Raw genomic sequence first — 26,085 nt, forward strand, 5'->3', positions numbered from 1 at the left:
AATTGAATCAACACAACTTGAGAACATTTGCATTTTGATATGGTTTAGTGTAGTTCAGTTAATTTTGAAAAGACTTTGATTTAATTTCCTGTGTATTCCCATATCAGACTCTGATCTCCTGTTATGGCCCCACCTACTTCTGGGGCCCCTGGATTGAACAATTGATACTACCTGAAGATGTTTGAATATCAATATGGCTAATCATTGACCTGCTGTTCTTGAAAAGAAGATTTCTAGAATGACCCCTATATATTCCCATATGAAACTTTGATCCCTTCTGCACTACCTTGAGATGCCTGCATCCAGTGTATTATTATAAGTATCCATGGCCCTACTGTAATACTTTTGATGATTTTTAAAAAAAAATATATTGCCATGTAAAACTTTGATCCCCTATTATGGCCTCGCCTACCCCCGGGACCCACAATTTGAATCTGCACTACCTGAGAATGTTTGTATATTAATAGGAATAAGCATGACCCTGTTGTTCTTGAGCATTTTTTGTAAAAGATTTATCCTATATATCCCCGTGTACAACTTTGACCCTTATTGTGAATCCACTCTACCCCGGGTTTGGGGGGGGGGGGGCGTGATTTTAACAAACTGGAATCGACACTATATCAGGAAGCTTTAATGTAAGTTTGTACTTTCCTAGCCAAGTGGTTGAGAAGAATTTTTTTTAAATGACCCCCCCCCCCCCTATGTTTGCCTTTTCTAGGTTATATCCCCCTTGGAGTGAGCATGACCCTTCATTTGAGCCAACTTGAATCTCCTTTACCCAATTGGTCAAAGAAAATTGATGTCAAGCTTGTTTGAAATTGGCCCATGGGTTCTTGAGAAGATTGTAAACAATACCACAAAATATTTACTAATTCTTAATTATCTCCATTTCAAAAAGGACGTGGACAAACGTGAATCCTCTTTACCAAAGCATGCTTTTGACTATAATTAGCCTTGTGGAATCTTGACAAGAAGTTGAAAATGTTAAAAGTTTACGAACGGACGGACTTACACCGGATAAAATGTGATCAGAAAAGCTCACTTGAGCTTTCAGCTTATGTGAGCTGAAAAATAAAAAATAAATATATTTAGTGGTTTACCATATGCACAACACATGTAAAACCTGCCAAAAATAGTCCAAAAATTAGCATCCCGTCAAAGATCACACTTACAATGTATGAATATTAATAGCCATACCTCTTTTGCCTTGTTTAAGTCTAATCGTCGCGAATATAGTCGCACAAACCAATGCAACAGCCACCAAAATCCCGAAGACAGTAATCACTGCGATGGCAGTAGGGGATATGCCAGATCCTTCTGCAGAAGACTGTGGATAAGCGACGAATGCCGTCTGCCGGGAGTTACAGGGATATTGCTGTATGGCCATACGAAGCAGGCTATCTAACGCTGGCATATTCCGCTCGTACATAATCCTGTTCATCGCCATTACAGACGTGGTAATGGTTATTATGTTCATTGTCGTGTAGACTCGAGTATTTTGAAACTTGAGTCCTTCGATTTCGTCTGTGGTCATCAAATAGTTATGGATATATTCATCGTCCACTGTGCATCCGCTTTGGCTGGGCTCTAGGGGTATATCCTTCCTGTAATTTTCCATGGGGATCGGTTTTTCCAACTCATCGAATATCCTGTCAAAAGTAGACTCGTTGTGTTGCGTTGTTACAATCCTCAGATATGGATACGCCTGGATCTGATTTTCGCTATGTCGTAGTTCCCACTCCTCTGCAGCCGTGTCCTGTGGTTTTTCCTCGACAAGAGCACCAAGACAGCCAGTGACGAGGAAATTTTGAACGTTCTCTGCGAAATCGCTCACCCCGTCCACGTAAACCTTGATTGCAGACAAGTACATTTTCGGTAATGTGATGACCATTTTCTCTACGGTTCCTGTTGTGGGATCTCGAATAATGTTTTGCAGTTGTTGAAAACTTGGACTGTTCCTGTTGATATATTCGACTTTAAAGTTAGCCGCTGAAAATCCCTTCTTGGTCCAGATTGAAATAGTGTTAATCATGATGTCTACAGCAAACGAGACGAAATAACGATTGTCTAAGCTGTTTCCTACACCGACTCTGTTATTATCCGGGAAAATTATCTCATTACAGTCTACAAAATACAAACAAAAATGCACCGTCTGTAAGAAAAATGAGGAAATGAATAACAAATAAGGATTCCATTACAATCTAAAATAAATAAAATCCCATTAATCATTTACACGATCTGTAACACCAAACCCACGTTAATTCCCTTCCAATACAATCTGTAATTCACAAAAATGAATACATACCCCCACTCTAAAACATCAAAAACCTAATGATTCCATTCAATTATAATCTGTAACAAAAATGAATACCTACCCCCAAATCCCAACCCAATGATTCCATTAGGGACTTGACAAACATCCCCCAAATAAAAAACGCATTACGTTTTTAACATCCATCACGAAAGATCCCAATTTCTATTTCAGTCAAAAACATTTATAAGATTACCTGAGATATGTATAAGGTTTTAAACAGCTCTACATATTGATGTTAGTTATATACTTGTACTATATACATGTATCTGAATTATTCAGGTGCTGAAATGAAACATACAATAGTGTTCGTACGGTCTTTTCGGTGAAAGCTTCATTTTTTCTTTCTATGTTAATTATCTAAACCATCTTGGTTCTGAACCTTTAAAACACAACTTTGTTAACTTTGGGGAAGTTCTGAACAATCTTGCATACTTTTTCCCTACAGTTTACACAATACCTGTCTTGGGGTGGATCTAAATATTTCCCCTAAACCCTCTGCAGTACGCACTATACCTGTCTTGGGGGGTGGGGTAATACTTTTCCCTACAGTTCGCACTATACCTGTCAGGGGGTATTTGTGTTAAACACTGTTCCCTACAGTTCACACACAGGCACTTGTTTCTGTAAATGACTTATGACCTCTGTATACTAATAATAACACAAGGTACCTAGCTTCAAATGACACCGAATGGTACCCCCTGAGAATGTCGGCCTTTTGAGTTTCCAGGGAATATGCGATGCAAATGTATTTACTAACGTTCTATTGTATAATCATCCAACTAGAAACCATGTACGACATGACTGCATTCATTGCCTGTTATCGCCGAAAACTGCAACAAAACATGGGTCTACAGCTCGATTTTCCGTTTCATACCACGAAGTGCTATGTACTGATACCGGGCAGAATAAGTGCGCGATTTTGACTGGCTAGTACGCTCTTCTAAAATTACGTTTGGAATTCTTTAGAGTTATTTATAGAAAGATGAAGAGTCAGGGATGAATTAAAAATAACAGGCAAACGGATGGTTTTAATGGTGACCATTGACCACAATTGATCTTTTTTTATATTGTTTAGTTACTAACATTAGATGGGAAATGCTACAAAAAATAAATGGGGCTGTATCCCCCCATATTTTTTACACAGACACCTGATATATAGGCCCTAGATACAACTATCCCCCCTCCCCTTTCTGATTTATTTTGCGGTAACTATTTTTCCAAAATGTGTGGATTCCTTGTCTGTCTCATCCCAATTTCGATTGATGTAGTCGTTTCACGCTTTTCACAAGCTTTAGAGATTGGCCTTCTACTGGCCGACAGGTATAATAAAATATACTTATTATAAACAGTATAAGGCAAGTATAAAGCTTACAAAAAGCATGTTCACGGTTACATAAATCGAAATTAGGATGGAATCTACACATTTCGGAAAAATAATCGCCGCCCAAAAAAAATCAGAAGGGGGGGGGAGGGGGGAGTAGTGGTGTGCATACTTCAGATGCCTGTGGATTTTTCCATATCGGCACAGATCCGTAAAATTAGGGATGTGGGGAAGGGGGCGCCGGAGAAGTTGGAAGTTGCACATTGCTTGTTTAAATTTCCTCACAGGATATAATAAAAATATAATAGTCATGATAAAGATCTTCAGAACCTTAATTAGGGGGAGGGGGGACAGGATTTATAGTGTTCGTCATTGCTGTTTCAATTTTTTTCCCTCAGGCTGGGAGGGGGTCATCCTTTGCTTCAGGGCTTCAATTTATAACTTCCAAGCTTACATGCATTAATATCTTCTCATTCACTACTACGTAGTACTATCAAAAATAGTGGAGGGGCCAGTCTCGCAATATATCTTCATTTGCATACATGAAAATAACAGCTAGTAATGTTCTTTGTCAATTAAAAGGGTGGGACAGTCCCCTCCGAAAAACATTGGTATGTGCTTGCAGCGTTCTTGGTACTTATGGTGGGTTTCATAAAACTTCAATGTAACAACAGGTACTTGTCACACCAATACATACCACAAAGTCAATAACACATCCTTGCTCTATTTTACATACTTCCAAATAATCTTTGATCTATATTTTCACTGACTTTCCATAGATCTGCATGAAACATTCAATTGGCAGAAATATTTTTCATATTAGTTTTACAGTAAGTCATAATTTCATTATCTTCATCAGAAATGATTCCGACACGAAAATATTTTTAAATCTCCACTCGGGAAGTCTTAGCTTCTATCTTCTGACGACATGTAAAATCCCGAAACATACGAACAGCTTTGTGGTTTTTTTAGTAACTAAAAATAGCGCACAGCGTCTTCAATTCAAAATTTTTATTTTGTTAACAAAGCAATATTTTCAAGATTTTTTGGTAATAAACATCGTATCAATTTATTGTGATAATAAAACAATGAAACTTTATTTTTCAACACAACGAATACACAATTTTCATTCTGTGCGGTATCAGTACATAGCACTTCGTGGTATAAACTGGAAAATCGAGCTGTAGACGCATGTTTTGTTGCAGTTTTCGGCAATAAAAGGCTATGAATGCAGTAATGTCATACATGTTTTTTTTTAGTTGAATGCTTGTACAATAAAACGGTAGTAAATACATTTGCATCGCATATTCCCTGGAAGCTCAAAAAGCCGACATTCTCAGAAGGTGCCATTCGGTGTCATTTGAAGCTAGGTACCTTGTATTATTATTAGTATACAGAGGTCATAAATATACAGAAACAAGTGCCTGTGAGTTCACACTATTTTTGTCTTGGGGAAAATCTTCCATACCTTTCTTAGCTTTATGAGCAACAGGTCCCGTTTCTAATATGGTCACAACTTGGTTTTTATTCGACAATAAATGCGAAATTGGTTGACCCCAAAAAGATTTCCTGTCTACAGCAGACACAACCTCCACAAAGACGGTGTCCCGTCGTCTGACGACACTTCCTGCCGGGTAGTTCTTGCTGTGGAATGAGAACTGGGCTGGGTATATTTCAATATCTAAAAATACATTTTGATAGACATCATTAATAGGGTAGAGAAGAAATAGAAGACACACTGCAATAAATGCACAAGTCAGGGAGAATTATTTTAGAAGATTCCATTCCACTTGTTTTTATCGTGATCAACGGATAACTTCTAAATTCCTCTTCAATTCAATCGAAATCTTGTAAGCCACTACATGGCTATCTAATGTATAATATTCATACAATCATTAAAAGTCATTTCAATTGTATTTTGATGATTACATTTCGACCTTTTTTCTTTGCTGTTTGTTTTGATTTTTTCAACGAAGTGTTGTCTGAATAATAAGTTTATCTTGCTTGTGTGTAAGTATTGTCTAAATACTAAGTTTATCTTGTTTGTGGGTAAGTGTTGTCTGAATACTAAGTTTATCTTATTTATTGTCTGAATACTACGTTTATCTTGTTTGTGGGTAAGTGTTGTCTGAATACTAAGTTTATCTTGTTTGTGGGTAAGTGTTGTCTAAATACTAAGATTATCTTCTTTGTTGTCTGAATGCTAAGTTTATCTTGTTTATGGGTAAGTGTTGTTTGAATACTAAGTTTCTCTTGTTTGTTGGTAGGTATTGTCTGAATACTAAGTTTATCTTGTTTGTGGGTAAGTGTTGTTTGAATACTAAGTTTCTCTTCTTTGTGGGAAAGTGTTGTCTGAAAACTAAGTTTCTCTTGATTGTGGGTAAGTGTTGTCTCAATACTAAGATTATCTTCTTTGTTGTCTGAATACTACGTCTATCTTGTGTGTGGGTAAGTGCTGTTTGAATAATAAGTTTATCTTGTTTGTGGCTAAGTGTTGTCTGAATACTAAGTTTCTCTTCTTTGTGGGTAAGTGTTGTCTGAAAACTAAAATCATCTTGTTTGTGGGTAAGTGTTGTCTCAATACTAAGTTTATCTTGTTTGTTGTCTAAATACTAAGTTTATCTTGTTTGTGTGTAAGTGTTGTCTAAATACTAAGTTTATCTTGTTTGTGGGTAAGTGTTGTCTTAATACTAAGTTTATCTTGCTTGTGGGGAAGTATTGTCTGAATACTAAGTTTATCTTGTATGTGGGTAAGTGTTGTCTGAATACTAAGTTTATTTTGTTTGTGGGCAATACTTTGAACACTAAATTTATCTTGTTTGTGGGTAAGTCTTGTCTCTATAGTAAATTTATCTTGCTTGTGGGTAAGAGTTGTCTGAATACTAAATTTATCTTGTTTGTGTGTAAGTGTTGTCTGAATACTAAGGTTATCTTGTTTGTGGGTAAGTGTTGTCTGAATACTAAGTTTATCTTGTTTGTTGTCTGAATACTAAGTTTCTCTAGTTTTTGGGTAAGTGTTGTCTCAATACTAAGTTTCTCTTGTTTGTGTGTAATTCAATAATAAGATTATTTTCTTTGTTGTCTGAATACTAAGTTTATCTTGTTTGTGTGTAAGTGTTCTCTGAATACTAAGTTTATCTTGTTTGTGGGTAAGTGTTGTCTGAATACTAAGTTTATCTTGTTTGTGGGCAATACTTTGAACACTAAGTGTATCTTGTTTGTCGGTAAGTGTTCTCTCAATACTAAATTTATCTTCCTTGTGATTAAGTGTAGTCTGAATACTATGTTTATCTTGTTTGTGGGTAAGTGTTCTCTGAATACTATGTTTATCTTGTTTCTGGGTAAGTGTTGTCTGAATACTAAGTTTCTCTTCTTTGTTGGTAAGCGTTTTCTAAATACTAAGTTTCTCAATAGTAAGTTTATCTTGTTTGTAGGTAAGTGTTGTCTAAATACTAAATTTCTCTTCTTTGTGGGTAAAAATAAGAAACTTGTCTGAATACTAAGTTTATCTTGTTTGTGGGTAGGTATTGTCTGATTACTAAGTTTATTTTGTTTATGGGTAAGTGTTGTCTAAATACAAAGTTTATCTTGTTTGTGGGTAAGTGTTCTCTCTATACTAAGTTTATCTTGTTTGTTTCCTGAATAGTAAGTTTATCTTGTTTGTGAGTCAGTGTTGTTTAAATACTAAGTTTATTTTGTTTGTGGGGAAGTATTGTCTGAATACTAAGTTTCTCTTGTTTGTGCGTATGTGTTGTCTGAATACTAAGTTTCTCTTGATTGTGGGCAAGTGTTGGTTGAATACTAAGTTTATCTTGTTTGTGGGTAAGTCTTGTCTGAATACTAAGTTTATCTTGTATGTGGGTAAGTGTTGTCTGAATACTAAGTTTATCTTGTTTGTGGGTAAGTGTTGTCTGAATACTAAATATCTTTTGTTTGTGGGTAAGTGTTGTCTCAATACTAAAATTATCTTGTTGGTTGGTAAGTATCATCTGAATACTAAGTTTATCTTGTTTGTTGGTAAGTGTTGTTTGAATACTAAGTTTATCTTGTTTGTGATTAAGAGTTGTCTGAATACTAAGTTTATTTTGTTGGTGCGCAATACTTTGAACACTAAGTTTATCTTGTTTGTGGGTTAGTGTTGTCTTAATACTAAATTTATCTAGCTTGTGATTAAGTGTTATATGAATACTAAATGTATCTTGTTTGTAGGTAAGTGTTGTCTGAATACTAAGTTTATCTTGTTAGTGGGGAAGTATTGTCTGAATACTACGTTTATCTTGTTTGTGGGTAAGTGTTGTCTGAATACTAAGTTTATCTTGTATGTGGGTAAGTGTTTCCTGAATACAGTGTTTAACTTATTTGTGGGTAAGTGTTGTCTGAATACTAAATATGTTTTGTTTATGGGTAATTGTCATCTGAATACTAAGTTTATCTTGTATGTGGGTAAGTGTTTCCTGAATACAGTGTTTAACTTGTTTGTTGGTAAGTGTTGTCTGAATACTAAGCTCATCTTCTTTGTAGGTAAGTGTTGTCTGAATACTAAGTTTATTTTGTTTGTGGGCAATACTTTGAACACTATGTTTATCTTGTTTGTGGGTAAATGTTCTCTCAATACTAAATTTATGTGGCTTGTGAGTAAGTGTTGTCTGAATACTAAGTTTATCTTGTTTGTGGGTAAGTGTTGTCTGAATACTAAAATTATCTTGTTTGTGGGTAAGTGTTGTCTGAATACTGATTTTATCTTGTTTGTTGTCTGAATACTAAGTTTATCTTGTTAGTGGGTTACTGTTTTCTGAATACTAAGTTTATCTTGTTTGTGGGTAAGTGTTGTGTGAATACTAAGTTTCTCTTGTATATGGGTAATTTAGTGTTGTCTCAATAATAAGATTATTTTCTTTGTTGTCTGAATACTAAGTTTATCTTGTTTGTGTGTAAGTGTTCTCTGAATACTAAGTTTATCATGTTTGTGGGTAAGTGTTGTCTGAATACTAAGTTTATCTTGTTTGTGGGCAATACTTTGAACACTAAGTTTATCTTGTTTGTCAGTAAGTGTTGTGTCAATACTAAATTTATCTTCCTTCTGGGTAAGTGTTGTCTGAATACTATGTTTATCTTCTTTGTGGGTAAGTGTTGTCTGAATACTAAATTTATCTTGTTTGTGTGGAAGTGTTGTCTAAATACTAAGTTTATCTTGTTAGTGGGTAAGTGTTGTCTTAATACTAAGTTTATCTTGCTTGTGGGGAAGTATTGTCTGAATACTAAGTTTATCTTGTATGTGGGTAAATGTTGTCTGAATACTAAGTTTATTTTGTTTGTGGGCAATACTTTGAACACTAAATTTATCTTGTTTGTGGGTAAGTCTTGTCTCTATAGTAAATTTATCTTGCTTGTGGGTAAGAGTTGTCTGAATACTAAATTTATCTTGTTTGTGTGTAAGTGTTGTCTGAATACTAAGGTTATATTGTTTGTGGGTAAGTGTTGTCTGAATGCTAAGTTTATCTTGTTTGTTGTCTGAATACTAAGTTTCTCTAGTTTTTGGGTAAGTGTTGTCTCAATACTAAGTTTCTCTTGTTTGTGTGTAATTCAATAATAAGATTATTTTCTTTGTTGTCTGAATACTAAGTTTATCTTGTTTGTGTGTAAGTGTTCTCTGAATACTAAGTTTATCTTGTTTGTGGGTAAGTGTTGTCTGAATACTAAGTTTATCTTGTTTGTGGGCAATACTTTGAACACTAAGTGTATCTTGTTTGTCGGTGAGTGTTCTCTCAATACTAAATTTATCTTCCTTGTGATTAAGTGTAGTCTGAATACTATGTTTATCTTGTTTGTGGGTAAGTGTTCTCTGAATACTATGTTTATCTTGTTTCTGGGTAAGTGTTGTCTGAATACTAAGTTTCTCTTCTTTGTTGGTAAGCGTTTTCTAAATACTAAGTTTCTCAATAGTAAGTTTATCTTGTTTGTAGGTAAGTGTTGTCTAAATACTAACTTTCTCTTCTTTGTGGGTAAAAATAAGACACTTGTCTGAATACTAAGTTTATCTTGGTTGTGGGTAGGTATTGTCTGATTACTAAGTTTATTTTGTTTATGAGTAACTGTTGTCTGAATACTAAGTTTATCTTGTTCATGGGTAAGTGTTGTGTGAACACTAAGTTTCTCTTGTTTGTGGGTAAATGTCGTCTGAATACTAAGTTTATCTTGTTTGTTGTCTGAATACTAAATTTATCTTGTTTGTGGGTGAATGTCGTCTGAATACTAAATTTATCTTGTTTGTGTGTAAGTGTTAACTGAATACTAAGTTTATCTTGTTTGTTGGTAAATGTCGTCTGAATACTAAGTTTATCTTGTTTCTTGTCTGAATACTAAGTTTCTCTTGTTTGTGGGTAAGTGTTAACTGAATACTAAGTTTATCTTGTTTGTTGTCTGAATACTACGTTTATCTTGTTTGTTGGTAAATGTCGTCTGAATACTAAGTTTATCTTGTTTGTTGTCTGAATACTAAGTTTCTCTTGTTTGTGGGTAAGTTTTCTCTGAATACTTAGTTTATCTTGTTTGTCGTCTGAATACTAAGTTTATCGTGTTTGTTATCTGAATACTAAGTTTCTCTTGTTTGTGTGTAAGTGTTAACTGAATACTAAGTTTATCTTGTTTGTGTGTAAGTGGTAACTGAATACTAAGTTTATCTTGTTTGTTGTCTGAATACTAAGTTTCTCTTGTTTGTGGGTAAGTTTTCTCTGAATACTTAGTTTATCTTGTCTGTGGGCAAGTGTTGTCTGAATACTAAGTTTATTTTGTTTGTAGGCAATACTTTGAACACTAAGTTTATCTTGTTTGTCGATAAGTGTTGTCTCAATACTAAATTTATCTTCCTTCTGGGTAAGTGTTATCTGAATACTATGTTTATCTTCTTTGTGGGTAAGTGTTGTCTGAGTACTAATTTGATCTTGTTTATGGGTAAATAGTGTCTGAATACTAAGTTTATCTTGTTTGTTGTCTGAATATTAAGTTTATCTTGTTTGTGGCAAGGTATTGTCTGAATACTAAGTTTATCTTGTTTGTGAGTAAGTATTGTCTAAACACTAAGTTTATCTTCTTTGTGGGTAAGTGTTGTCTGAATACTAATTTACTCTTGTTTGTGAGTAAGTGTTGTCTGAATACTAAGTTGATCTTGCTTTTGGCAATTGTTTGAACACTAAGTTTATCTTGTTTGTGGTAAGTTTTATCTGAATACTAAGTTTATCTTGTTTCTTTGTATTTATTGTCTGAACATTAAGTTTATCTTGTTTGTGGGTAAGTGTTGTCTAAATACTAACTTTCTCAATGCTAAGTTTATCTTGTTTGTGGGTAAGTGTTGTCTAAATACTAACTTTCTCAATGCTAAGTTTATCTTGTTTGTGGGTAAGTGTGCTCTAAATACTAAGTTTCTTTTGTTTGTGAGTAAGTATTGTCTAAATACTAAGTTTATTTTGTTTGTGGATAAGTGTTGTTTGAATACTAAGTTTCTCTTGTTTATGGGTAAGTGTTGTCTAAATACCAAGTTTATCTTTTTTGTGGGTAAGTGTTAGTCTCAATACTAAATTTATCTTCCTTGTGGGTAAGTGTTGTCTGAATGCTATCTTTATCTTGTTTGTGGGTAAGTGTTGTCTGAATACTAAATTTATCTTGCTTGTGGGTAAGGGTTTTCTGAATACTAAATTTATCTTGTTTGTGGGTAAATGTCATCTGAATACTAAGTTTATCTTGTTTGTGTGTAAGTGTTGTCTCAGTACTAAGTTTATCTTGTTTGTGTGGAAATGTTAACTGAATACTAAGTTTATCTTGTTTGTTGGTAAATGTCGTCTGAATACTAAGTTTATCTTCTTTGTTGTCTGAATACTAAGTTTATCTTGTTGGTGGGTAAGTGTTGTCTGAATACTAAGGTTATCTTGTTTGTTATCTGAATACTAAGTTTATCTTATTTGTTGTCTGAATACTAAGTTTATCTTCTTTGTGCGTTAGTGTTCTCTGCAGAATACTATGTTTATCTTGTTTGTGAATAAGTGTAGTTTGAATACTAAGTTTCTCTTGTTTATGGGTAAGTATTGTCTGAATACTAAGTTTATCTTCTTTGTGGGTAGGTATTGTCTCAATACTAAGTTTATGTTGTTTGTGGGTAAGTGTTATCTGAATACTAAGTTTATCTTGTTTGTTGTCTGAATACTAAGTTTCTCTTGTTTGTGGGTAAGTGTTGTCTGAATACTAAGTTTATATTTTTTGTGGGTAAGTGTTGTCTTAATACGAAGTTTATCTTGTTTGTGGATAAGTGTTGTTTGAATACTAAGTTTCTCTTGTTTATGGGTAAGTGTTGTCTAAATACCAAGTTTATCTTTTTTGTGGGTAAGTGTTAGTCTCAATACTAAATTTATCTTCCTTGTTGGTAAGTGTTGTCTGAATGCTATCTTTATCTTGTTTGTGGGTAAGTGTTGTCCGAATACTAAATTTATCTTGCTTGTGGGTAAGCGTTTTCTGAATACTAAATTGATCTTGTTTGTGAGTAAATGTCGTCTGAATACTAAGTTTATCTTGTTTGTGTGTAAGTGTTGTCTCAGTACTAAGTTTATCTTGTTTGTGTGGAAATGTTAACTGATTACTAAGTTTATCTTGTTTGTGGGTAAGTGTTGTCTGAATGCTAAATATATTGTTTGTAAGTAAGTGTTTTCTGAATACTAAGTTTATTATGTTTGTGGGTAAGTATTGTCTGAATACTAAGTTTATCTTGTTTGTTGTCTGAATACTAAGTTGATCTTGTTTGTGGTTAAGTGCTGTCTTAATACTAAGTTTATCTTGTTTGTGGATAAGTGTTGTTTCATAACTAAGCTTATCTTGTTTTGGGCAATTATTTGAACACTAAGTTTCTCTTTTTGTGGGTAAGTGTTGTCTCAATACTAAATTTATCTTGTTTGTTGTCTGAATACTAAGTTTATCTTGTTTGTGGCTAAGTGTTTTCTGAATATTAAGTTTATCTTGTTTGTGGGTAAGTGTTGTCTGAATACTAAGTTTATCTTGTTTATTCTCTGAATACTAAATTTTTCTTGTTTGTGGGTCAGTATTGTCTGAATACTAAGTTTATCTTGTTTGTTGGTAAGTGTTGTCTCAATAGTAAGTTTATCTTGTTTGTGGGTGAGTGTTGCCTGAATTCTAAGTTTCTCTTGATTGTGGGTAAGTGTTGTCTGAATACTATGTTTATCTTGTTTGTGGGTAAGTGTTGTCTGAATACTAAATATCTGTTGTTTGTGGGTAAGTGTTGTTTCAAATTGAATACTAAGTCTATCTTGTTTGTGGGTAAGTGTTGTCTTAATGCTAAGTTTATCTTGTTTGTTGTCTGAATGCTAAGTTTATCTTCTTTCTGGGTAAGTGTTGTTTGAATACTAAGTTTATCTTGTTTGTGAGTAAGTGTTGTGTGAATATTAAGTTTATCTTGTTTGTGGGGAAGTGTTTGAACACTAAGTTTTACTTTTTTGTGGGTAAGTGTTGTCCAAATACTAAATTTATCTTGTTTGCTGTCTGAATACTAAGTTTATCTTGTTTGTGGCTAAGTGTTGTCTTAATAATAAGTTTATCTTGTTTATGGGCAATTGTTTGAACACTATGTTTATCTTGTTTTGGGTAAGTGTTGTCTGAATACTAAATATATCTTGTTTGTGAGTAATTGTTGTCTGAATACTATGTTTATCTTGTTTGTGGGCAAGTGTTGGCTGAATACTAAGTTTATCTTGTTTGTGGGTAAGTGTTGTCTGAATACTAAGTTCACCTTGTTTGTGGGTAGGTGTTTTCTGAATACTAAGTTTCTCTTGTTTGTGGGTGACTGTTTTCTGAATACTTAGTATATCTTGTTTGTGGGTAAGTATTTTCTGAATACTAAGTTTCTGTTGTTTGTGGGTAAATGTTGTCTGAATACTAAGTTTATCTTGTTTGTGGGTAAGTGTTGTCTGAATTCTCTATTTATCTTGTTTGTGGGTAAGTGTTGTCTGAATACTAAGTTTTTCTTGTTTGTGGTTAAGTGTTGTCTGAATACTAAGTTTATGTTGTTTGTGGGTAAGTGTTTTCTGAATACTAAGTTTCTCTTGTTTGTGAGTAAATGTTGTCTAAATACTAAGTTTATCTTGTTTGTGGGTAAGTGTTGTCTGAATACTATGTTTATCTTGTTCACGGGTAAGTGTGTTCTGAATACTAAGTTTATCTTGTTTGTGGGTAAGTGTTGTCTCAATACTAAGTTTATCTTGTTTGTGGGTAAGTGTTGTCTGAATACTAAGTTTATCTTGTTTGTGGGTAAGTATTGTCTGAATACTATGTTTGTCTTGTTTGTGGGTTAGTGTTGTCTGAATACTAAGTTTATCTTGTTTGTGGGTAAGTGTTGTCTGAATACTAAGTTTATCTTGTTTATGGGCAATTGTTTGAACACTAAGTTTATCTTGTTTTGGGTAAGTGTTCTCTGAATACTAAATATATCTTGTTTGTGAGTAATTGTTGTCTGAATACTATGTTTATCTTGTTTGTGGGCAAGTGTTGGCTGAATACTAAGTTTATCTTGTTTGTGGGTAAGTGTTGTCTGAATACTAAGTTCACCTTGTTTGTGGGTAGGTATTTTCTGAATACTAAGTTTCTCTTGTTTGTGGGTGACTGTTTTCTGAATACTAAGTATATCTTGTTTGTGGGTAAGTATTTTCTGAATACTAAGTTTCTGTTGTTTGTGGGTAAATGTTGTCTGAATACTAAGTTTCTCTTGTTTGTGGGTAAGTGTTGTCTGAATACTCTATTTATCTTGTTTGTGGGTAAGTGTTGTCTGAATACTAAGTTTTTCTTGTTTGTGGGTAAGTGTTGTCTGAATACTAAGTTTATGTTGTTTGTGGGTAAGTGTTTTCTGAATACTAAGTTTCTCTTGTTTGTGAGTAAATGTTGTCTAAATACTAAGTTTATCTTGTTTGTGGGTAAGTGTTGTCTGAATACTATGTTTATCTTGTTCACGGGTAAGTGTGTTCTGAATACTAAGTTTATCTTGTTTGTGGGTAAGTGTTGTCTGAATACTAAGTTTATCTTGTTTGTGGGTAAGTGTTGTCTGAATACTAAGTTTATCTTGTTTGTGGGTAAGTATTGTCTGAATACTATGTTTGTCTTGTTTGTGGGTTAGTGTTGTCTGAATACTAAGTTTATCTTGTTTGTGGGTAAGTGTTGTCTGAATACTAAGTTTATCTTGTTTGTGGGTAAGTGTTGTCTGAATACTAAGTTTATCTTGTTTGTGGGTAAGTGTTGTCTGAATACTAAGTTTATCTTGTTTGTGGGTAAGTATTGTCTGAATACTATGTTTGTCTTGTTTGTGGGTTAGTGTTGTCTGAATACTAAGTTTATCTTGTTTGTGGGTAAGTGTTGTCTGAATACTAAGTTTATCTTGTTTGTGGGTAAGTATTGTCTGAATACTATGTTTGTCTTGTTTGTGGGTTAGTGTTGTCTGAATACTAAGTTTATCTTGTTTGTGGGTAAGTATTGTCTGAATACTATGTTTGTCTTGTTTGTGGGTTAGTGTTGTCTGAATACTAAGTTTATTTTGTTTGTGGGTAAGTGTTTTCTGAATACTAAGTTTATCTTGTTTGTGGGTAAGTATTGTCTGAATACTATGTTTGTCTTGTTTGTGGGTTAGTGTTGTCTGAATACTAAGTTTATTTTGTTTGTGGGTAAGTGTTTTCTGAATACTAAGTTTATCTTGTTTGTGGGTAAGTATTGTCTGAATACTATGTTTGTCTTGTTTGTGGGTTAGTGTTGTCTGAATACTAAGTTTATCTTGTTTGTGGGTAAGTGTTGTCTGGATACTATGTTTGTCTTGTTTGTGGGTAAGTGTTGTCTGAATACTAGGTTTATCTTGTTTGTGGGTGAGTGTTGTCTGAATACTAAGTTTATCTTGTTTGTGGGTAATTGTTGTTTTTGTATGTTGTTTTGTATCTGGCGTCCCATTGGGGAATTTTTCACTCGTGTGAAGACGTCACCAGCTAGAGAAGCGCCACAAAGTTTGACGTAGCAGTGAGGGTTCTTTATCTTTTGGCGCCAGACCGTAGCAGTGAGGGTTCTTTATCTTTTGGCGCCAGACCGTAGCAGTGAGGGTTCTTTATTTTTCCAACGCGAACCTCCGATTTTGACGTTTGTACTCACACTCTCTTTGACACCTTTTTTTTTTATTTGCACACCAAACTAATTAGGAATATATCCTGAAAATTCGTGGATTCTGTCTCTGTTGTATCTATTTTTCAATGCCATTTTGCACTTTTGATAATCTCTCCAAATGTAACACAGTTACAGACAATTTTTACTTGATTAAATGTATAATATGGTGCGCAATCAAAAGGTCCTCATTTGAAACTGGATTTTCGATGTAAATGAACTTTGGTTTACAGATTTCCGGTAAACGGCATTGATACAGAATACATGAATTTTCAGGAATTATTTCTTAGTAATTTTTGTTTTCCACATTAAAAAAGCGGGTTTGGATCAAAGGGAGCGTGGGTACAAATGGCAGATATCTGTGGGCCATGTTGGTTTTTATGCTTTAAAACGAGATGTACTTGTAAAATAGATATATTGCACATATAAAAGATGTTGTATCTTATACATGTTCTAAATTTTACTCACACGGCATTGTTTTCAGTAAAATTTACGATTAATCAAATTCACTTAGATCCGCTCTCAATCTATGATTGATTCTTCAAAACTATTGTCGGTCAACGTTTGTAATATGCAAGTTGTTACAAAGCTGACATCGGGGAAAAAATCTGAATTATTGGATTATTTTGAATTTTGGAACGCTCCGAGTCTTACACACCCACAAAAATAATCTTAAATTGTACGATGCAAATAAACATTCGTTTATTACAAGAATAGAACACAAAGTGTAACGGTTGCAAGTCCCACCCGCAACAAAGACCTTTTGAAACTATAGCCGACATCCAAGGGTTTTCCGTCCATCCCGCTCGGAGCGAAGTGGACTGCAAACCTTTGGCTTGCAAAGATGTAGTCCTAGCCCAAAATTGTCAGAGTGCTAAAAATCGAGGAGGTCTACATTGCTGCAACTATTTGTTTACATCTTCATCCATGGCAGTTTGCGTGCATGATTAGTCGGAAGTTACGCTTGAAAACTACATGAGCTTGAAAATTAAATTCGGCTAATGACTGACTGTTGTTTGATAAGATCAAAATATCTTTATATGAAAATTTTTTGTCGATAACTTTATCCACATTGCATTATTTTCAGCAAAACTTACAAATAATAAGATACTTAGATCCGCCTTTAGGTTAATTCTCCCAAATTTCAGATTTCCCATTATATTAGGTTAAGGTCACTAAAATGGTGTTGATATACATGTAAGTGAATATCGGAGAAAAATTACTATAATATTTATGGGTTCAATTTTGAAGCTTTCTCAGTCTTATGCACTAACATAATTATTCGTAAAATACATGATGTGAAATGTGAATAGACACTTGCAGATTTCGAGGTTATAATAAAGTGGTTTGTAAATGTTTGTTTTTAAAATTCTAGTTCCCCCTCTCAAAATCATTTAATAACTTTTAAAGTGATGACTTAACAACGATGTTGATTGGATGAAAAATTCGTTTGATTTCTTAGAAAAAAAAGAGCTAGAGCCACGAAAGGTCAAAATCGGCCTGTATTTTTATGAAAAATTATCTGAAACTTAACAAACAAATATTGCACTAAATATTGTCAATATACATCGTAGTAAATATATTCATATCAAAATGTTAATTATGTGACGTCATAACTGTGCCGTAGATGTCATAACACGTGACGTTTGCACATTTTTCTCTAAAAATGACAAATTTTGGAACTTTGATTCAAAATTTCAGTTTGGCCACATTCAACGAACAAATTAAAAATTCTGACATGGGTAAAGAAATGAAAACTGCACAAATGAATGTTGGATTCAATTTGTTCGATGACAGTGGCCATACGTAAATTTCTTGTTTTAGGTCTTTCACAAACATAATTTATCGAATGATGATAGTTTCTCATTTAAAAAATAGACGTGTCCTTATAAAACATTATAAAATGATAGATTTTCACATAGGATCTCAAAGCATAATTATATCCCAAATATTTTGAAAAGTTTTATGTACATCTATGATCGAGGAATGAAATATAGATTTCGGATGATCATCGTCGAATTATGTGATGACAATAATCAGTTCAACATTGATATTTGGACAGTGTATGTCTTTGCTTTTAGGTCCAATTTATCTCAAATGTTGAATATGCTAATAAAATAATTAAAAGACCAATTATCTTCTTGTGTTCTTTTTATTTCGCCGATACATTGATGTTTAACTGTCACATAAATGTAAACATGAAAGCGCTCTACAATCATAGGGAGATAATTCGATCAACATAGCATTTGTATTGAGCTTATTTTACTACGAGCAATAACGTAAACCATGACGATATTTGGACAATGAGTTGTCTGAATACACAATATTTTTCTGTATAAAACTTTTCGTGGTTGTAATCTTGCTGATATCGAAATTAATTAAATAGTTGTTGTTATAATTTATAAAATCAAAACCGTAAACGGACCGGATTCAGCGGCACGAATTTTTAAAACAACAATTCCTCCAGAATTCCAGAGTTAATAGGTAAGTGATTACAGTTTGTTACCTAAATTTATTATTTAACGACTTGGCTTTATATATAGAAACATATGATCAACATTTCAGTCCCTTTTTGCTCTAGATAGGCCTATACGGTATACTGCGGTACCTAGATTTCGTCTTAGGTTTTAGGAATAGCAATTTGGAGTGTTGGTCAAGAATCACTAGCCCCCATTTTAACTTTTTTTTTTACCAACCTTTAGAAGAAATGCTGCGGAAAGGGTGTGAAATAAAATTCTAAAGCCTTTAAACACTCACTCTCTTTAAAAAAAATACCAGATCCGCCACTGTTTTGACAGATCGCCGATGTATACATCTGACATGTAAACAAATGGCTGGGACTGGGCGTCAACATGCCGTGCTCAGTACATGGGCTAGTTTTATGATCATCGAATTATACTTTGATATCTTGAGTAAAGTACAGTATCGTATTTTTCCCATGTTTAATAACCATCCCCCAAATATAACATTTAAAACGAGTTAGTGAACCTAAAGATAGGCCTATAGGATTTCGCAGACGATTGAAGTTCTTGTTACAAGACGAGCCTATTTAGATCTATAACTAAGCCGTGCAGATAAATATAAATATGAAATTAATGTTGTATGTTCGTAGATAATATCAAAATACTTACCTACACCGTAATGTTTATGATACAAAAAAATCTTGTTGAATATTACAGACATATTATATATAAATTGTAGCTTAATAAAGACTTATATATAACTTATACGTGCAAAAAACTAAGTCACAGTGGCGCAGTGGTTAACGCACTAGATCTACAAGCGAAGGGTCCGTAGTTCGAATCCACTGACAACTGTATTTTTTTCCCCAATATATACGAGTAACCAGAAATGTATAAAGTTATTTAAGAAGCAAGAAATCAGTTTTGATTACCACGCAAAATAATCTGTATATTACGAAAAATATGATATTGTTTTCTGTGTATGAAATTGGTTAATTAGTTTTGATTAATGAATTCAAAAGCAGTGGTAGATTTGTTTGGGGATTGCAATCCCCACCCCACCGGTAAAAATTCTTCACCCCCCCCCCTTTTTACGCGTGACAACTCCTTTCCCTGATTAGTACACAGTACAGTAAATTAAGCTGTACATTTCAGTATGTATATCCGATATAATGTTAAACGCTGAGCTTAATTATAAGTAATCATTATAACATTTTATTACGAAGATGTGTAGAAATGCGTGTAATGTAAAGACAGCTGCTGAACGATATTATAAACCGCGTAAACCATAAAATATAGATAAAGTTGAATATTCGTTTATTTTAGAATGCCTGGAACAGGACCTAAGTATTTTCCATGTGTTTTATGCAACAAAAGAACAAAGCCACGAGAAAGAAGGAAAATAACTAAACCTGAAATTCGCTTTCTACAAAAACACTTTTTTGTCTCTGTCAAACATGAACATGACACATTGTGCAATGCATGTAGACACAAATACTACGCTTCGGACAGAAAATCTACAAATTCTAAATCGGAAGAAGGAGCTGACGACAACTACTGCCCAACACCGAAACGTCCTAGATCTAGTAGTGTACTCACAAGTCCCCCATCTGTCTCGTTGTGTATACCATCTACATCAAAGAGCCACTCGCATTGCTTTTTGTGTAAGCGCCCAGGACCAAAAATGGTCGTGGTCCCACCAAATGCAAGATTTCGGGTATTTTTGAACTGTGAAATTATATATGCGACGAGAGTATTGTCGAGGAATAGCTTACAATTTAATTACTGGACACATTATGCTATTTTATTTTTACACATGTTTAAAAGAATTTGTTCCTACCTACTGTACAATATAGAAGTATTTTAAAAGCATTTTAGTTGAACATATATTAGAAATACGAGGGTTGTCCTAAAATTCCGTGGACTGGACTTTTAACTTTTAAGGTATTGATTTAATTTCATAAAACCTGTTATATATTATCAATTATACCATTGTTGACCAATACCGAAAATTTGCACTTTTATTTACCTTTTTGAGAAAATTAACTATTTACGATAAAGTTGTACTCGGCGACGCAACCTGCGACGTCAACATTTTCTCGCGGTGTTCGCGCGTCTGATCGAGGAAATCCTTCGAACATAAAATCCTTCTTTGATTTTCTTCATTTTTAAAACCCGAAGTACCGAACGTGCACATACTATATGCATTCATGAATTATCCGATAGACTGCAGTGAACAGACGATTTGCTGATTCCCAAAATTTCTTCGATCTCTCGTGCGGTCCGACGTCTTTTTTCCCCGAATAGCGTCATCATTTCGCTGGATATTTGCATCTAACTGTCGCACGATATATCATAATTCATTTAAATATTCCGTCATACTGATAAACATTTTCCAGGTATATAAATGAATATCTAAACAAAATTCCTCTATAAAAATATACTGTCAGAAATAAAATGAACAAAGTATGGGTTTTTTTTCTCCAGCGATTGTAATTTCTTTTCGATTATATTAACCCCCCTCTTTTTTTTACCCTGCGCCGCTTTATGGTTCCCTATAATGAAAAACCTGAATTTTTCCTATTCAATGTCAATTATAAATGTAATATTAATTTTGTTTTTACATATTTTTTATTTAAAACTGTTTGCTCTTCATGTTGTAAAAGTTTAATTTCTCAGTGACGTTAGATTATTGAAAAACGCCGCTTGTCCACGGAATTTTGAGACAACCCTCGTACATGTTTTAATGACGTTAACGTCTGCCGACACAACGTTATACAAAGACAACTTTCCAAGTAACCCTTTCCATCAAAGTAAGCAATATCATGCTATATTTTATTTTTTCATGAAGTACATTGTCATAAGATTCTATTTGGACAATTTCATTAAATTCAAAGAATGGGCCGATTTTGACCTTTCGTGGCTCTAGCTCTTTCGTCCGGAGTTGATCTGCACTAAGCACGCGGGACTACTTTTCTCTGGAATGCGTCTTCGTTCTAATTTTAGCGCTATTTATAGAACAGGAATTTCCACACAAGCAATGTAAACAAAAATGTATTCGTTTGATGCTACCAAAAATAAACACAACCAAAGATATGAATAAAATACAAATTAATTTAAAGAAACAACACACATACGCCTAGTGATGACGTGGCAGATTAGTCAACTTGATGACGTAGGACACTGGCTGGTAAAAGTAGACAGATTGTAAACACGAGTTCCCGGTATGTATCGTCTGCTTTTCGAGTTCGATAACAAGCAGCTACTTTTGATCTGGGAGATAGTAATGTAAGTGAACTGCATTATATGGGGCTCAGTAAACGAGGGCAATTTAGATGAAGGGGTGTTGAGCTCTTTTTAATTGATATTGAAATAAAGCCGAGTCGCATTCAACCGTTCCTACGACACAGCCAGTGTTAAACGTCTCCTCGAATGCAATGCAGCATACACCCAGTCACCATTTGTTCTCTTCCTTTAATTTGGCGTATAATCCATTTAATTTTTCACAACAACTCTACATGACCTGCAGGCAAAGCCAGTTTTGTTGTTTTCATTGTTACGTATAGGTATTGATAATTCCCACGCGCCATTTCAAAAACGTTAATTCAAGCTTTTTGATTCGAAAAAAATATTTGTTTCTCTATTTTAAAAACATATTTAAATGATAAGAAATAAAACTTATAATTCTTTTTTTGATGCATGTGTCAAACGAAAAAATGGACGGAAAACTTTTTCATCAATGCGTACATGATGTTTTCCGTCCAAAATTTCGTTTGATACATGCATCAAAAAGAGAATAATAAGTTTCATTTCTGAAATTAATTTTAAAAACTTAATATTATAATGTTAAAATTCAGATAGGGCTACAAAATTGTAGAAATATTCTTACCAACTCGTTTAGGCTCTGGAGTAGACATGGTGAAATTCACTTCGTTTCCCACACACCTGAGGTATTCTTTCCTGTAATTCAAAATTTGACGATCCTGGCCGGTTCGTATCTGAATACCCGTGATAGGTTCAGTTCCAGATGCCCCCTAAAAGTTACGAATTCAATATTATGTGAGTACGTATACTTAATTGGTATACCGGTAATTACAAATTAGTGTACATCATGCCTAATGGCGATAGTATGAATTAAGAGATGAATTAATGAAAGCGAGGATTTTTTCTCTCATATATGTATTAAAGCGAATATTAATTAATCGCATAAAATAAGAATTTCTACAACAATCAGCATAAATGAATCGTCTTCAGAAAGGAATTCCGCCATGTACATGATCTAAACCTTGGCAGATTACTTCTTAAACTAGGACTAAAATGGCACTGTTCCAAGCATGCTTCTCCAAATGAATTAAACATGATGCATTCTTACGTTATAAACAACATATTCCTACTGCATGAATCTTTTAGAAATTATGAGGATGAGAATGCCATGTACTTTGCTACCATTGACCTTGACAGTAATTTTCTGAATATTCGATCATTGTTTTTGCCTAACCGTTGTACCTTTTTTTTTTCTTCTTCAATAGTTGTAGGAATCGGTACTGTTCGGATCTTATAAATCTAGAAATTTCTCAATCCAGAACTTTGCAGCAACATACTGCATTCATTCCACCTGACGCAATATCTACTTACAGAAGTTTAGATGAATTTGGGAAACAGAAGCCTATGAAGTTAATGACAATTTTCTTTCTATCTTTGTTATTCAAATTTCTTATCCCTATCCGGTTAGTAAAGCCGTTATCCAATTGGCTAGAGTCAAGATTCAGGATAATCACGGGTGTGTGTGTTTGAATTGGAGACTGTTGCATGGGATATGTAATTATATGGGTTGCGAAGATTTTCTTAGTACATATGTATTATATCATTACATATAGTATTAATTTGTGATACAATTTATTTATGTGTTGATCTTGATTATAAAATCCACAATGTAGACGCCCTAAACCACTTAGCAGTGAGGATTTTTCCTTATATAGTGACACAACATCTCTACTTTCCCTTCTATAATGTCGGGTGCTTACTGAAAGAACAGTATACAGTTATTCCCTCAGAGAAACAGTCAAAACTGTCACCATGAGGTGGTGTGGAAGACCTCAAGAACTATTGTGTGAGATCAACAATGGAGTTATATTATCCAATTCATTTTTCTACTTTGTAATCAAAAGAATCATAATGTTGTAGTTTATACCTCACTAACTAATTAGAATTTATTTTGATATTTCATAAAATATTGTTAAATAACTTTTCAACATACAAAAGTCATGTACTTATAAACCTCAGTTGTGATGACGAATATACCGGTATTTAGTTGAATAACGACATGGCATTCGTAGCAAAATGCACATGCAGTGTCATGAAACAGTCAAAACTATTGACTATATCGGAATTACAAAATATTGGAATTCTTCAGAAAAGAAGTTACGAAAATTATGCATCACTTGGGGACAAAGACGATTCATTCTGATATAAAAATATCTCCATGATTTAAAAATTAATTTTCAAAATATCGCTAGCGACAAAAACATGAGTTATTACATTTTTCTTTTGATGTTTGATTATCAAACATCAACCTTGTTTAGTCAGCTTCCGGTTCAAGATGGCTGCCCGCCGATTTACATCTTCCCCACCCTCTACGATCGATTATGGGGTTTGGGTAGAACTGCTTTTCTTGCTAACCATCAATTTTCGGACAAATATGAAGACAACCTTTTCTCCATTTGCCCCCACGTGCACCCTTCAACTTTCAAACACGACGCCAAGTATCTAAGCTCTCTATACATGTACCTGATAGATACATGTGTTTCTTTTATGAAAAGTTGCCCATGTTAATATAGAGAACAAAATCTCGTTGGAAATACTAAATGCTGAAACCGCGACGGAATCGGAGACGAAATAATAGTTGACCGGTCATTACTTTAACTGTTACATGTGTACATGTGCATGTTGTGACTCAGGACGCCGTTGTCGGGACTCGAACCCATGTTCTTCCGAATTCATTACACACTGAACCATCGTGAAAATGTGACGTATTCAAAAGTAAAACAAGCATGATGATGATAAATACAAACCATAAAGCGAACTCTCTGGAGTTGACCAATGTCTTTGTCAGCAAAAGCACCATGATACCATTTCTTTGTGTTTCTCGAAGAATACGGACAGAGTTTCGTCATCTGAAACTTAACAGTTCCTTCTAGACCCTCAAGATTAACTTGATACTGTAAAGAGTATCGTCTACCACAACTTATTTGCAAGCTTATCAAATAGGACCGATCTGAAATAGAACAAATTCAGGATTCTCCAGTAAAATAAGCAATCATTTGTAAATTTCAAGCAATCCGGGACAAACAGGATAATTTTACGTATTGATGATTACATTATAATATCTAATTATCACGTCATTAATCTGAAAATCATATTTCATTTCAGCAAGAGTAATATGTGATGTTTGCAACATTTTTTTCCTGTCGCAAATACATTCATTTGAGGGATACTGGAAAATCAATCTTGTATGAGTACCTTTGCCGGTTAATTTGACTTTTTAATCAAAAACTGGTAAATCAAAAATAATGTGCAACTCTACTCACATTTATCCATCTTAAGGAATACAGAGAAATCGGTCACATCTCCTGGAGCTGAAAATCTTAATTGTATAAAAAAAATTAATAAAATTTCATTTCATAATCTTAATATCATTTTAATCTATTTCATGAATATTTTTAAACTTCATGAATTTGAAAAATCCGATTCGTTGAACAAAATTTATGTAAGGTTAATATTAATTATAGCAAAGTAGAAAACATTTTAAGAGGTGACGTATATCAACCTTGTTTAGTCCGCTTCCGGTTCAAGATGGCTGCCCGCCGATTTACAGTGATTTTCATTTTATCAATTTTCTTTAATATTATGAACCTTACAATTCATCTTCCATGGCATAATGAAAGACCACTTCATTATGCTGAGATTTGATATGAAATTTGCCCATGTAAATGTTTGATATGGGATCGAAAATTACAGATGTTTGATTTGTTTAATTGTTTCCCATGCGGTGTGTGAGAATGTAATGATTAATTCTGAAAACAGATGCTTTCTAACTAAGAGAAAACTCAGTTTATCGGAAATGTTTTATGAATAATGAAAATCACTTACATTATGTACGCAATAAAGGTATTCATCCGATAGCTAATACATGTAACTATACATGTTTATGTATTTGTTAATTGTTGAAATCAAAGAGGATTCTGGGAGGAATTAAACGTTGTCCCCGCGCTTCTTTCAGGAAAATATGCTAATCAGAAAAATATCTGCTAACGAAAATATAATTGCTGAAGTGAACCTCAGAAGCTTAATAAATAAGTACATTTTTATTGTGAAATCAAGCAGGTAAGAATTTCGGTAGTTAGATGTATAATGGAAAAATTATGGAACGGTATATTTGCTGACATAATTCTGTATGATACTTTGCTTTACTTTCACACCACGCTGTAGTGTTTACAACCATAGCCTACGACATAAACGACTGTTAGTCATAGAATATTTCGAATTAATCGCTATTTATTGAAAATATTTAACTTTGTTTTCGATTATATTTGGTAACGAAAACCAGACAGCGTGTCTATCAAGGTTAATATTAATCATAGTAAAGAAGAAAACCTTTTAAAGAGGTGACGGTTTCAGAATTTTCAGACAATATTGTGAAGTCAACTAATTCTTCTACGCTCAGTACCTCCTTTTTTGAAAAATAAAAAACGGTGCTTCGTGCCTGAGTATATCACATGCTTTCATCGCACTTACATTTAACG

At 33.7% G+C, this 26,085-nt stretch overlaps 1 protein-coding gene across 2 annotated transcripts in view; it reads right to left on the reverse strand.

Annotated features, from left to right (window-relative positions):
* The window catches only part of LOC125658081 (uncharacterized), a 77,717-nt gene that overhangs the window by 1,288 nt on the left and 50,344 nt on the right, over positions 1-26,085 (reverse strand). The window contains exons 12-17 of one of the 2 annotated variants that reach the window (XM_048889171.2): positions 24,871-24,926; positions 24,355-24,557; positions 22,173-22,317; positions 5,104-5,316; positions 1,198-2,124; positions 1,013-1,064 (exon numbers count right to left, since the gene is read on the reverse strand). In XM_048889171.2, coding sequence (XP_048745128.1) covers positions 1,051-1,064; positions 1,198-2,124; positions 5,104-5,316; positions 22,173-22,317; positions 24,355-24,557; positions 24,871-24,926 — 1,558 coding nt within the window. In that variant the 3' untranslated portion in view covers positions 1,013-1,050. The remainder of the gene's footprint in view (positions 1-1,012; positions 1,065-1,197; positions 2,125-5,103; positions 5,317-22,172; positions 22,318-24,354; positions 24,558-24,870; positions 24,927-26,085) is intronic. The other variant, XM_048889170.2, reaches the window with a different exon arrangement.

Source organism: Ostrea edulis, chromosome 9 (genome assembly GCF_947568905.1).
Source record: "Ostrea edulis chromosome 9, xbOstEdul1.1, whole genome shotgun sequence".
Taxonomy (NCBI): Eukaryota; Metazoa; Mollusca; class Bivalvia; order Ostreida; family Ostreidae; genus Ostrea; species Ostrea edulis.